The sequence below is a fragment of the Chroicocephalus ridibundus genome, chromosome 4, assembly GCF_963924245.1.
Source record: "Chroicocephalus ridibundus chromosome 4, bChrRid1.1, whole genome shotgun sequence".
Lineage (NCBI taxonomy): Eukaryota > Metazoa > Chordata > Aves > Charadriiformes > Laridae > Chroicocephalus > Chroicocephalus ridibundus.
Window position 1 is genome coordinate 12,853,255 of NC_086287.1, and position 12,638 is coordinate 12,865,892.

At 34.7% G+C, this 12,638-nt stretch overlaps 1 protein-coding gene across 5 annotated transcripts in view; it reads left to right on the plus strand.

Moving 5' to 3' along the window:
* Positions 1 to 12,638, plus strand: part of SBF2 (SET binding factor 2) — a 269,874-nt gene that overhangs the window by 149,026 nt on the left and 108,210 nt on the right. For 4 of the 5 annotated variants that reach the window (XM_063332267.1, XM_063332268.1, XM_063332270.1 and 1 more), the window contains exons 7-13: positions 2,479 to 2,611; positions 4,196 to 4,304; positions 4,998 to 5,111; positions 5,937 to 6,014; positions 8,325 to 8,438; positions 8,963 to 9,091; positions 9,833 to 9,931. In XM_063332267.1, the coding sequence (XP_063188337.1) occupies positions 2,479 to 2,611; positions 4,196 to 4,304; positions 4,998 to 5,111; positions 5,937 to 6,014; positions 8,325 to 8,438; positions 8,963 to 9,091; positions 9,833 to 9,931 (776 nt within the window). The remainder of the gene's footprint in view (positions 1 to 2,478; positions 2,612 to 4,195; positions 4,305 to 4,997; positions 5,112 to 5,936; positions 6,015 to 8,324; positions 8,439 to 8,962; positions 9,092 to 9,832; positions 9,932 to 12,638) is intronic. The other variant, XM_063332269.1, reaches the window with a different exon arrangement.

Here is a 12,638-nt window from a genome sequence, read left to right on the forward strand (position 1 = left end):
AGTGTTCAAATACTATGAATTACTGACAGGTGTCCTCCCTATATATGAGCAAAATCTTGATTTCCACTTCATTCATGTATTTGTGCTCTAGGCAATCCTGCTTTAGCAGGGGAGTTGGACTAGATGATCTCTAGAGGTCCCTTCCAACTCTGAAGTTTCTGTGTTTCTGTGATTTTGTTAGTAAAATTTTTGCATTTTTTAAGTGCTCGGTTATTATGTACTTTTTGAGAATTGTGTATTGTTTTGATATCTGATGAGGAAGCCTATATTCAGAAGAGATTTCAAGTGAAAAATGCTGATACTGGATAAGTTTCAGGACCTTTAAAGGTATTAGAATTAAGGTATTCCTTCTAGACTCTTGGATCATAATAATCCACAGCAAGAGAATATCATATAGATAGAAAAAAGCCCTATTTTTTACACAGATTGATTTCAGTGGAATACTTTCAGTAAAGGAATGTTACAGTTCTTTGTAAAAGAAAATTTAAAGTCAATAGCATCCAGAAAATACTTTAGAACTGTTACCTCTCAGCCTAGGTTGCAGCTTTAAGATGTGCAGAATGAGAAACCATCACTTTCAAGAATTTTTAGTGATAGATATTTTGATCACAAGAGGGTTTGGTTTTTTTTGTTTCAGAGAATTTAGTTGTACCAAATTTTATGAATATTTGTGAGATTTTTAGGTATAATTTTCCTCAATAATACCTGCCAGAACATTATAGAGGATTATTTGAGATTTTTTTGTATCTGATTATAGGAAAAAAGTAACAGACATTAAAATATATATATATATTCCTAAGTGTCTTAATAAGACATTTGGTGTGGAATGAAATGGCCTAAAAAGCCCTCTTAACTTGAAAGCAAAAACTTAGTTGAAAACAAAAAATATACTCCAATGCAATCTTTAAAATCTGTGAAAGGAACAAGGGCAGTTTTGCATAAAAAGGGCAGTTCAAGCTTTTAATTTCTTACAGACTTTTTTTAAACAGGCACCAGTTTCTAACTGCGTATTCAAATGTGTACTTACCCTCATACATACATACACAAGAAAGGACACTATTTCAAGTTAGCTTCTAACCATTCACTGATGAGGGCTATTTCATTCACATGAGGAAATGACTTCGATTTATTTTTTTAAATGCTATCCTTACATTGTATATTACAAAGCAGTTTGTTTTATACTAGCACAATATTAATTATGCCGCTGAAAACAATAGCAAATATTTGCAACAGTAACTCACTCAGCATTGTAACAAAGCCTTCTGTCCTTGAGTCCTCTCAAGTCTCTGCCTTTGATTTTATGAGTCTGTCCTTAGGATTCTTGGAGAATGGAGTTTGAAAGCACAAGTTCTTATGTTATTGTTTGAGTTATTCATCTTAAGAATTAAGTCTTTTTCTCAACAACTCTCTCCAAATCCTTTATATTTATGAGCTAAGCTCCACTCCAGCGAAGCAAACTTTCACACAACATCATAGCGAAAACAAAAAAAGATTTGTCAAAACATGTAATAAAAATTACTTAAGCAAAACAAAGTGTTAATTATCAAATGAAAGTAGTGGCTCTCAGTAGTCACATTTCTTATTGGGAACATTATTGTAAGATAAGCAGTACATTTGTGAAGGTAATACAGGCTGTCTTACTGATAACACAAGCTATGCCCTCAGGGAAACATCATACATTCCAGCATATTTCAGGAAATTTCATAAATTTCAGCATATCTCACATATCTCAGACGTGTCTGTTTCTCAGGATGGGACTTTGTTTTAAAGGAAATGTATTTTTGTTTTTCCCTGAAAGCACATGGCTTTGTCTCCTAGGTAAATCATAGTGTCTTAAAAAAAACACCTCATCATCTGATTCGTGAGTCTGATCCTAAATCTAGTAGTTTAAACAGTCAGCTCTTCTTTCACATGTCCTTCTAATGACATGTACACTTTTACTGCCCTTTTTTAACCTTGTGAGTCCTAGAATGCTATCCATGGATAAAGTATCAATGTATTTACTAGGAAGTCTTTGTCATTTTCTTTTGAGCCTGGCAGTAGAATCCGCCCCCCGTAGAGATACATAAATGTTTGGAAGTTAAGCCTGGATCAGTGACCAGAGTTGAATTCTAGATACACAGAAGGCTAGAACGCTATGCAGAAGATACACGTAATACTGTTTGAAGTCGTTAAGCATTGCTGGGATTTGTGCTGAGAAGAGGAAATCCTTGAAAGTGGCATTGAAAGGGAGATATAATACTATGTATTTGAAATGTAGAAATACATTCAGATAGTATTTTAGCAACCTGAAAAATAGAAAGGAAGCTGCGCTAGTTAAATGCAAGCTAGAATAATTTGGGGTTTGGCAATTTACACATTTATCATATCCTTTTTGAAAATTCCACCAGAAAGTGATACATTTTAATGTAATTTTGATTATTCGTTTGGCACATTGTTACAGTTCTTTCTTCCTTTTTTTTTTTCTTTTTTTTTAAGGAATCCAAAATGTACTCAGCTTATTCTGTGCCGTGCTTACAGAAAATAAGGTTCTCTTTCACTCAGCAAGTTTTCAGAGGCTCAGTGATGCCTGTAGGGCTCTGGAGTCTTTGATGTTTCCCCTCAAGTACAGGTGAGTTGAGTTTCCATTCTTTCAACTCTTTGACTAATTATATAACTAGTTTTATAACTTCTATGTTGTCCTTAACAAAAGGAGGTGTGCTATGTTTGTTCAAATAAGCAAAGGTTTTCATGATCATATACACAAGTCCTAGTCTGTACGCAACATTAGTAAAAATCTGATTGTATCATGACAGTGGAAACAAAGGAGAAACATCCTACCTACAAATACAATAGAAATTCTAACCACAACATCAATTGGATGGTAAAACTTGACAGTGATGATCCATAAGTAAATGCATGGAAAAGATATGGGAGAGATCTAATAGTAGCCTGCCAGTAAATAAGAGGGAGGCGTATGGCAGGGGAACAAGAGATTGGGGTCATAAACCAAAACAGGGGAGAGAGGTTTCTGACTGGATGCAGGGAAAACACGTTTTATTATGAGGATAACTAAGCAGTGGAATGGAGAGCCTGTGGCGCTTCCATCCCTGTAGGTTTACAGGACCCAACTGGACAAAGCCCCAGGGCAACTTGACCTGGACCCAGTGTTGACCCTGGCTGGAGCAGAAGGCTGGACTAAACGATCTCCTGAGGCCTTCTACAACCTGAAAGATTCTGTGGTTCTAAGATAATATCTGCATTAGCTTGTAGCACAGTTTCAAGTCACTGACAAATGTCCAACAGAGAATGAATCGAAATGAACAAATTCATACACTCTAAAAAGACACATTTGAATCCAGTGTTTTGAAATGAAAAACTCAATGTCAAGCTATTGGGTTTTTTTTTGGAAGAAGACAACTAATTCTGACTTGTATTTTAAATGTGCTAGTATTTTACTAGCACATTTTTACTTGAAATATTTCAGAGAAGAGCTTCATTTTAATACAGAATGAGAAGGAAAAAAAAATTGAAAGTTGAGTTTTGGAATATGTTTTCTAATGATAAAGTAGTCAGGAATGAATTTTTAATAACTGTAAACTAGGTGTTTGAATGCATTGATCAAATTAGATCCAGATTTTCATGTTGCTCTGATGAAAACGCTTTTTTTTTTTAAGTTGTCAAATCAAGTAAATAGTATCTGAAATATAGAATTTTATAGATAATGTTTAGTTGTCATTTCAATATCAAAGCAGAGTTCCTTTAAAGATTTCTTATTAATGATATTTTACAAAAGGCTGAATTGTAGGTGTCAGGCAAAAAACTACCCATCTTTTTAAAATGGAAGTATTATGCGTAACTTTCATGTCCCTAGTTACCTAACGGTTGTGGACAAATATAATGTCCATGTAAGACAAATGTTACAAATATAGATAGTCTTTTCTCACTTTGCAGAATACGCTTGTTTCCAATAAATTGTAGACCCTATAATACAGTAATTTCTGGAGTTTACATGACAGATGTTCTTTTAACAGCATGACACTTTATAAAGAAGTATTTAATAAATAATTTCATCTTTTGTATTTTTAAAATGCAGGTATTTATAGTAAATTTAGTGCGTAACAGGAAGATTTTTCTTTTTTTTTAAGAAAAAAGCTGCCCTTATGTGAAGGGATAGTCGGGAGCTTTTATTTTATTTTATTTATTCTTTTCACAGTTATCCCTATATTCCAATTCTTCCTGCACAGCTACTGGAAGTTCTCAGCTCACCAACACCTTTCATAATTGGCGTACATTCTGTCTTTCGTAATGACATTCATGAGCTTGTAAGTATGTCTACCCAGCATATTCATAGTCATAATGTCATTTGTGATGTTTAGTTGGAGAGATTTTCCATGCTTCAGAGAGGTTTATACAAATAATACATATACTTTTAAAATATTACTCTAGAAGGCAAGGCAAGACAATCAGGAGAAAAATCAAAAAGCGTCAATTATTATGTAAATTCATTGAGACTACAAAGTAGAGGAGGGAAATTGTTTGATTCTAGTGGAGGATGGGAAGGAATGGATCCGTTTCCATGTATTTTCAAATGTATACTCAATTATTTTATCTTATCCTTACTTTCTAAGCATGTGCTTGGAGAAACTGAAATAGGGTTACATTTTGTATAGATACATAGAAATAAATAGAAACATGGGATTTCACTTAGAGTTATCATCACTGTACCTTTACAAACAGCCTATTAGATATTTCAAGTCACTGGACACAGACCTGGAACATCCAGAAACAGAAGTTGCATGTTTGGCCTAATCTCACTTTCTTTAGTTTACACTCATTTTTCACAGCTAGATTCAGTAATATGAATTATTTGGAGTCTTACCTTTATCAAAAGCATTCTGTACATTAAAGTTTTTACCGATTTAATTTACGTGCAGATCATGAAATTTGAACTGTTGTGTTTTTAAACTATGCTTACAGTATGCACTACTGATAATATTTTTGTTTCTTCCTTACAGTTAGATGTAATCATAGCAGACCTGGATGGAGGCACAATTAAAATTCCTGAATGTATTCATCTTTCTCAGCTGCCAGAGCCACTGCTACATCAGACTCAAATGGCGCTTTCTCTAGTATGTTTTGATACAAACTCCATTTTATATCCTCTCACCTATTTTTAAAGAATGAAAAATTAATTTCAATATTTAATTGCTTTCAAACACACTGGAAACGTGAGATTTAAAACTACGATTCCTGCCAAGATTCTTGTTTTTAGAAGAATTTATTATCTGAAGTTAGAGTTAATATCATCAGTAATTTACGACTAAAATGTTTTTTCACTAGTCAAGAGGAAGCTAGTCATTTTTTCCTTCCTAATAAGAGTTCAACCTCAGTGTTTGAGTAGCATCGTTACTATTCATTTTAGCTTCTTTTCTATTTTCATAAATTCATTTCAACTGTACTGGGTCTTGAAGTTTAGTGAGAGAATAACCAATTACTCTTAAAATTTATTTGTATGATGCCCCTATATCAATATTCAAGAATAATTGATTCTACATTAGGGAATCACCAAAAAAACTCGTTCAGTTTGTCTTTTTACTATTATTGTCATAAGTTAGGAAACACCTTCTTTGTAGGCTTCTGAACAAATCTTCTTATCTAAAGAGAACAATTTTCTGTCTGTTAATCTGTTTCAGATAAATCAACTCTAAAATCCCTAATTATATTGATTAGCTTCATTGACTGTAATAGGAGTTTTTGATAACTAGCTCACTTATAAAAACCTGAAGCTGAGAAATTATTCCCACCTGTATTCCATACAGTCTTCATAATTTAACTCAATCTGTTATTTGAGGTTCTTAATATCAGTGAATATTAATTTGAGAAAGAAGAAAAAATTAATTTGTCCTTTCCTCAGCAAAATGAGGGAAAAAAATTTTGTTTAAAAAATTCTCTAGGTTTTGCATCCTGATTTGGAAACAGCAGATTATGCATTCCCTCCCCCACGAACAGCTTTATCACACTCAAAAATGCTGGTAAGATTTCTGTGTTATGTCTGACTTTCTTAAGTAGAAAACTGTTGAAATTTTAGACTAACTTTCTTTTAAGAATTTCTAATTTGTGTTTTCTTTTTCATATCCATTATATTATTATTGGTGGAGCAATGAAATAACATTGGATTTTGCATCTACCCTCTAATAGCATTCTAATGGGTTAGAAAGTTTTATAAACATATTTGTATTAATATGGAAGCACCTTATTTTCTTTTAATACTGCTGTCTGTTGAGTTAAATCTGTGCCTTCTCTGTTTTGTAGGCCAGTAAAGCTGCAGAATTTTACCTAAGTGGACAAACTGGTCTTTTGTGTGTGTGTGTAAATGTTGAAATTAAGTTCTCTTGTAGACATCCTACTCCCCCAAGGAAAAATAAAAGATCAGAAACATTCAAAATGTCATTCAATATCTAGATTTTAGAGAAAATATGAGTAAAGATAGAAGTGGTAGTTGTGTCAGCAAAACATAAGTCACCAGTTTCACAAAAAGAATGGTAATTATTATGCATTGTATGCTTGGACATATTGGGAAAGGAGTTGTATGTTTTTTAACATTGGATTTGGCTTTAATAAACCTCAAGCTGAATGAAACAATATGTAATTGTCTATAATGAAAGAAGTCTGTAGAAAGTTTTCTACTAAAATCTAGTTCATTTAGATTAAAAGTAGTTGTGAAGCCATGATGACTTAACAGCTTGTTAAAGCTGCTGGTTTTAGCTTGTAGGAGTGGCTAGAATTGAACATGAGTTGGTAGTCCAAACTAAAATCCAAAAGCCAATTCAATTTAAGAACAAAGCTTGGGTTTTTTGTGTAGATGTAGTCAAAACCATGTAGCTCTGAAGAGGGACAATACATTTGTTGGGTTTTATTTCTTTAAGATTTTTTTTTTCATTGCTGAAGACACACATGTTATCCAGATTTCATTTAAGCTAATGTCAAAATTCAGCTAAGATCTCACTTTGAATGGTGAAGTTACAAATTAATATGATTTTGTATCATAATAAAAATTTTGTTAAATATGAAAGAAATGTTTTCAAGTAGTCCAAAAAGTCAGGGTATAAATGTAGCTGTTAAAATCCTAGAGGGCAGCCTGGACACAAAGAAAATGAGAATATATCTCTCAGTAAAGTGAGCCCTTACAAAATTAATTTAAAAATAGAATAACAAGGATCATGTTCCAGAGAAGAATCTGGACATGTAGAAGAGTATTCTGCAGATTATAGAATCTTGTATATACCTGAAGTTATTTCTTTAAAAAAATCATTACAAGCTTGAACTTACTTAGATTGTATTTACTTGTTAATTAGCTGATCAGCTGATTACCTGATTCATTAATCTAATATTCTTTGTTGCTTGTAACTTTTGAAGTTAGTTTTAGAGGTCCTTTGAGACACCATAAAACCTGAGGTCCTAAAATAATTTTTAGGACCTCAGGTTTTAGATGTGGCAGCAGTCCGAGTAGGTACCTGAGCTAAGATAAAATAACGTGTGCGACACATGATTTTATCAGTCCGTAGTTGCATTTGGGCCAGATAAAGAAGTCACTGCCCCAAGTCTGCCCCCAACTGTCCACATCATTTCCATTAACCCGTAGGTGTTTACATAAGCACTCCCTTACTCATCTGAATCAAAATAAACCGGGACTTTAAAGATCTACTGTTTTAAACTTTTTAAACTAACCCTGGATTATTTTGTCTGCAGTAAATTGGCAAGTGGAGACATGAGTTGTAAGAGTCCTAGACAAGTAGCTGAGCAGACTTAGAGCGGTCTCCTCAGCTGGCTAAGCCACAGCGGATGACACTGGTGATGCCTGTGGTGCTCAGAGCCTGGTTCCCGCAGCAGCAGCGATGCCAGTTTAGGCTCCTGAGGTTCCCTGCCGCCCCTGCCCACTTCAGTGGCACTGCTAAAATAATATAATACATCCAGGTTAAAATACCCTCTTCCTTTTATTTAGCGTCAGTTTTCTCTCATGGCAGTTCCTTCATGTGGTTCACCACATGACCACCCCAACAGTTGAACTTGCATTGCCCAGAGGCTGTTGTGCAGGCGTAGAAAAGAGCAGTGGGAGTAAAGGGGTGAATATGTACTGAATCTCTCATTGCCATCTGAGGACACATAAATGAAACTGTAGCCTCATATAAGATAACTTAATGTGCGTACAAATATCTCCACTTCCTATGCTACACTCTTGCATTGTTTGAACTCGTAGGCATTTCTCAGACAGCTTTATACAAAATGTGGAAAAATTTAGAAAATGAAAACGTTTTGACAGCATATTGAATTACTGCTTACAGGATAAAGAAGTGCGAGCAATCTTCCTTAGGCTATTTGCACAACTTTTCCAAGGATACCGGTCATGTCTTCAGCTGATCAGAATTCATGCTGAACCAGTAATTCATTTCCATAAGGTAAAAGAGAAGCAGTTATGTATATGTAGTTAATATTCGTTTGTGTCACGTTATTCCCATGAGCTTGCATTTTGAACAAGCGTTCAGGTTTGAAAAAATAAAATAATCTACACATGATAAGCATACCATTTTGACGTAGCGGTGTACCAATGTATTTCAGTGGGACTAATTGCTGGGACAGTGATGAAATGTGAAACAAAGTTAACATTAAAATTTAATATAAAGAAATATTTGAGGAATCGTTAAGGAATTTTGAAAACATATGCATGTAATTAGAAAACTTGCTTGAAGGTACTAGTTTTCTGTTATTGCCTGTGAGATTTATAAAATGTGCACATCAAAATTCCTGTTATGTCACTTCTGAATTTAGATATAAAAAGATACTAGGCAATATAAAAGGTATAATTAGAAAGTACCACATATTACTATAAGCTGGTGAAAATGTTTAACTGCTAGTACATAAATAGTTGGTTGTAGTTTTGATACCGATAAAATACCTGCATTTTTTTCTGTCTCTATTGCAGGCAGCCTTCTTGGGGCAGCGAGGTTTAATTGAGAATGACTTTCTAACCAAAGTTCTCAATGGAATGGCATTTGCTGGGTTCGTGTCAGAGAGGGGTCCTCCCTTCAGAACCTGTGATCTTTTTGATGAGGTGAAAACAGTTCCTATGTTTCCAGGGAAATTAAAATGTACCTATGATATTTCAGCATGTGAAAAACCATTGAAATGCTTCTGAATTCTTACTGTTTATTATATAAAGTTTATAGTAAACTTCTCAGTTCTCATTTTCTCCTACACGTACGTTTCTAACTTACTTCCATAAAATCATGCCCTGTTCATATGTATGAAGCTAGACAGTTGTATAAATCATAGCAATGTCGTTCCTATTGTCAGGTTTGGACCTGCATTATGCACCACATGTGCTAGTACAGAATTATTTTGAATAATTTAATTATATTCTTAGAAACATTGAAGAAGTAATTGAGAAATATTAAATTAAATACATACCCAACAATATAAACTGGGACAAGCATTTTTTTCTTTTAAAAAGTAATGCCATCTTTTTACTGTGCTAGCTTTTATTTGAATGTAGAGTACAAATAGAGTTTGGTATTAATTCTGCATAGTAGTAGTATAGATAAGAAATACGGATTGTGGTATTAGAAATTTTAGGTATGTAGGACTTTGTGTTAGGTAGAACTATAAAATGTGGTAACAGCAGCCCTATAAGACAGTGAAAATGTCTCACGTTCCAGAGCAATGTGACATTGCACATTTTTCAGTGTCGTTTTTTTTTGTTCGGTTTCAATTTACGATTAACATTTCGTAACTTAAATAGGAGAGAAATTAATTTCAGTTGAATTATCAACATATTTTTTTTCCTCTTTTAAAGTTGGTAGCCTTTGAAGTCGAAAGAATTAAAGCTGAGGAAGGTAATCCACCGAAAATGATAAAACATGTTAGAGAACTTGCAGAACAGCTCTTCAAAAATGTAAGTTTACTATACCTGCTGCACTTTTAGAGTTTAAATAGTAACATTGAAAATTCTTATTTCTGAGATTGATCCAGTATCTGAAAATGGAAATGACTGCTTGTGCAGTCATATATGATAATGCCGCATCGTCAGCATTATGACAAAAGACTTTGTAACTTTAAATGTCACCAATTTTGTACATGTGAAGGAAGTTGAATATGGTAATACTGATTTACGTATAGCTACTGCTACTTAGCAGTCTGTTTTCTTAGTGTGTATTCACATAACGTATCTAAACTGTTATTTTCTCTGCTGCAACGTGTCCATGCCAAATACATCTCTTTTCTTGCCTCTCAACACTTTTGCTTGTGAAAACTGTACATCCAATTGGGCATAATGTATACTTTCAGCAGATCTTTGCTGCTGTGCAGCCCAGTCCCCGTGGTTTGTGTGCTCAGCAAGCACTGTTTCATTTCTTGGACTTTCCTGTTTCTTAAACGCTTTAGGTTTCCTAGAATACCATTTCCAGTTTCGTTTTTGCCTTCCTACCATGCCTTTATGTTACATGGTGCTTTTGTAAAATCTCTTACCATTCTGTTAGCTGGGGGCATTTTTGTTCTTGTTTATTTGTTTGTTTCTTTTTTTTTTTTTGGCATCAGCTAATCTCTCTCCGCCTCACACCTCCTGTCGTTTTCAGATTCTACAGAGCAATATCTGTTACACGGTCAGTTAACACCTTTCTCACCTTTTCTTTTCTATATCCCACTTCTCCAAAACTATGATTTATACCTACTCTTCTAGAAAAAAATAACAAGAATTACTAGGTACTGCTGAATTCCAGGGTGTCTGGGGGCAGGGAGGGGCTGGGTTGTGGGTGTCTTCCCCCTCCCCTTCCCCCCCCCCACAAATGAATTGCCTTTAAGCATTTTGTCAGTGTCATGCAATCTTAGTTTGGGGTAAAATTAGTATCTTTTCCATAGGAAATCAAGATTTTACAACCAGTACATTCAGCAATCTTTTGTGTCAGTAGATTTTGGATGGAAAAATAAATCTATGTATTTCATGTAAATGAAATGTGTGAATAGTAAGGTGTGTGAAATAAGGTTAGTCTGGCTTTAATATTGTCCTTCATTGCAGAATTTGAAGACAGACACGCTCATTCACTCACATTTGCTCCATCTCCGTTTTCCTCTGAAATTCTAAATAACTGTTACAGTGTTCTTGAAAGAAATAATTGATACACGCTTTAATCTCCTTTGTTGATAGTAGAAGAGAAGGCAAATACGTCTTTGTGGGCTAAACCCATTTCACATTTTAAAATATATATGAAATGTTGTCTCTTTTCTGTATCTGATGTAACATACTTACTGGAGTATCTTAACACTGATATCCTTACAGTGACACTTCAGACTTACGATAAGAGAATGCATGTTGTGGAAAATGAAGAAAAATGTCACTCATCAGAATATTTATTACATAAATTGATTTCATCTATGAGATTTTATTTGTAATAAAATATTATTTAATCCATGGTGAACCTCCTCATCCTGTAGCATTGTCTTAATCAGAAGTCCTGATGGAATCATCTTCTATTATGATCTAAAATGAAGTTACCATTAAGTATTATTCTGAATTATTAAGTATTATTCTGAATAAATATGAAATTATCTTCTACTAATTTAATTGTGGTGCTGTACATAGCAAAGTGCATTTTCTCTATTCAGGTCTTTCAGGTTAACACTGTCTAAGTTAATAGTGTGTGTCTAAGTGATGTAGCAGGTGGCTAACCATTTCCCCTTGGATTAGGGGGGCTTCATTCTGCTCCCCGTCCCTGTCTTCCAGCTCAGGGGGCTGGGAACCCAGAGAACAACTGGTCTTACTATTAAAAACTGAGACAAAGAAGGCATTAAATACTTCATCCTTTTCCTCATCCTTTGTCACCATGTTTCCCCCCACATCTAGTAAAGGATGGAGATTCTCCGTAGCCCTCCTTTTGTTGCTAATGTGTTTACAGAAACAATTTTATTGTCTTTTTCGGCAGCAGCCAGATTAAGGTCTAGCTGGGCTTTGGCCCTTCTAATGTTCTCCCCACATAACCTCATGACTTCCTTTTAGTCCTCCTGAGTTGCCTGCCCCTTCTTTCAAAGGTCATAAACTTTCTTTTTTTTGTGAGTTCCAGCCAAAGCTCCCTGTTCAGCCTGGCTGGTTGTCTTCCCTGCCAGCTTGTCTTTTGGCACATGGGCATGGCCTGCTCCCGCGCCTTTAGGATTTCCTTCTTGAAGAATGTCAGGCCTTCCTGGACTTCTTTGCCCTTCAGGACTGCCTCCCAAGGGACTCTGTTAACCAGTCTCCTGCTCAAAGTCTGCCTTTTGGAAGTCCAAGGTGGCTGTTCTGCTAACCCCTCTCCTCTGAGAATCAAAAAACATCATTTTGTGATTGCTATGCCCAAGATGGCCTCCAACCATCACGTCACATCAGTATTATGATACTAAATTACTCCAAAGGAGATGGTGAACATTTGTATTTGTTTTCTAGTGGATATAGAGCCTTTTTAGAATGAAAGAGCCTATAAAGCATAAGTGAATGTGCAAATGTGCAACTTTTCACTTACATTACTTCTTAAAATACGTGTCAAAATGAATTAATTTTAGTCTTTTCTTATGATGCAATTTGTTTATTCTCTTGTGATTGACCTGCCATTTCACTACCACTAGGTCAATGACTT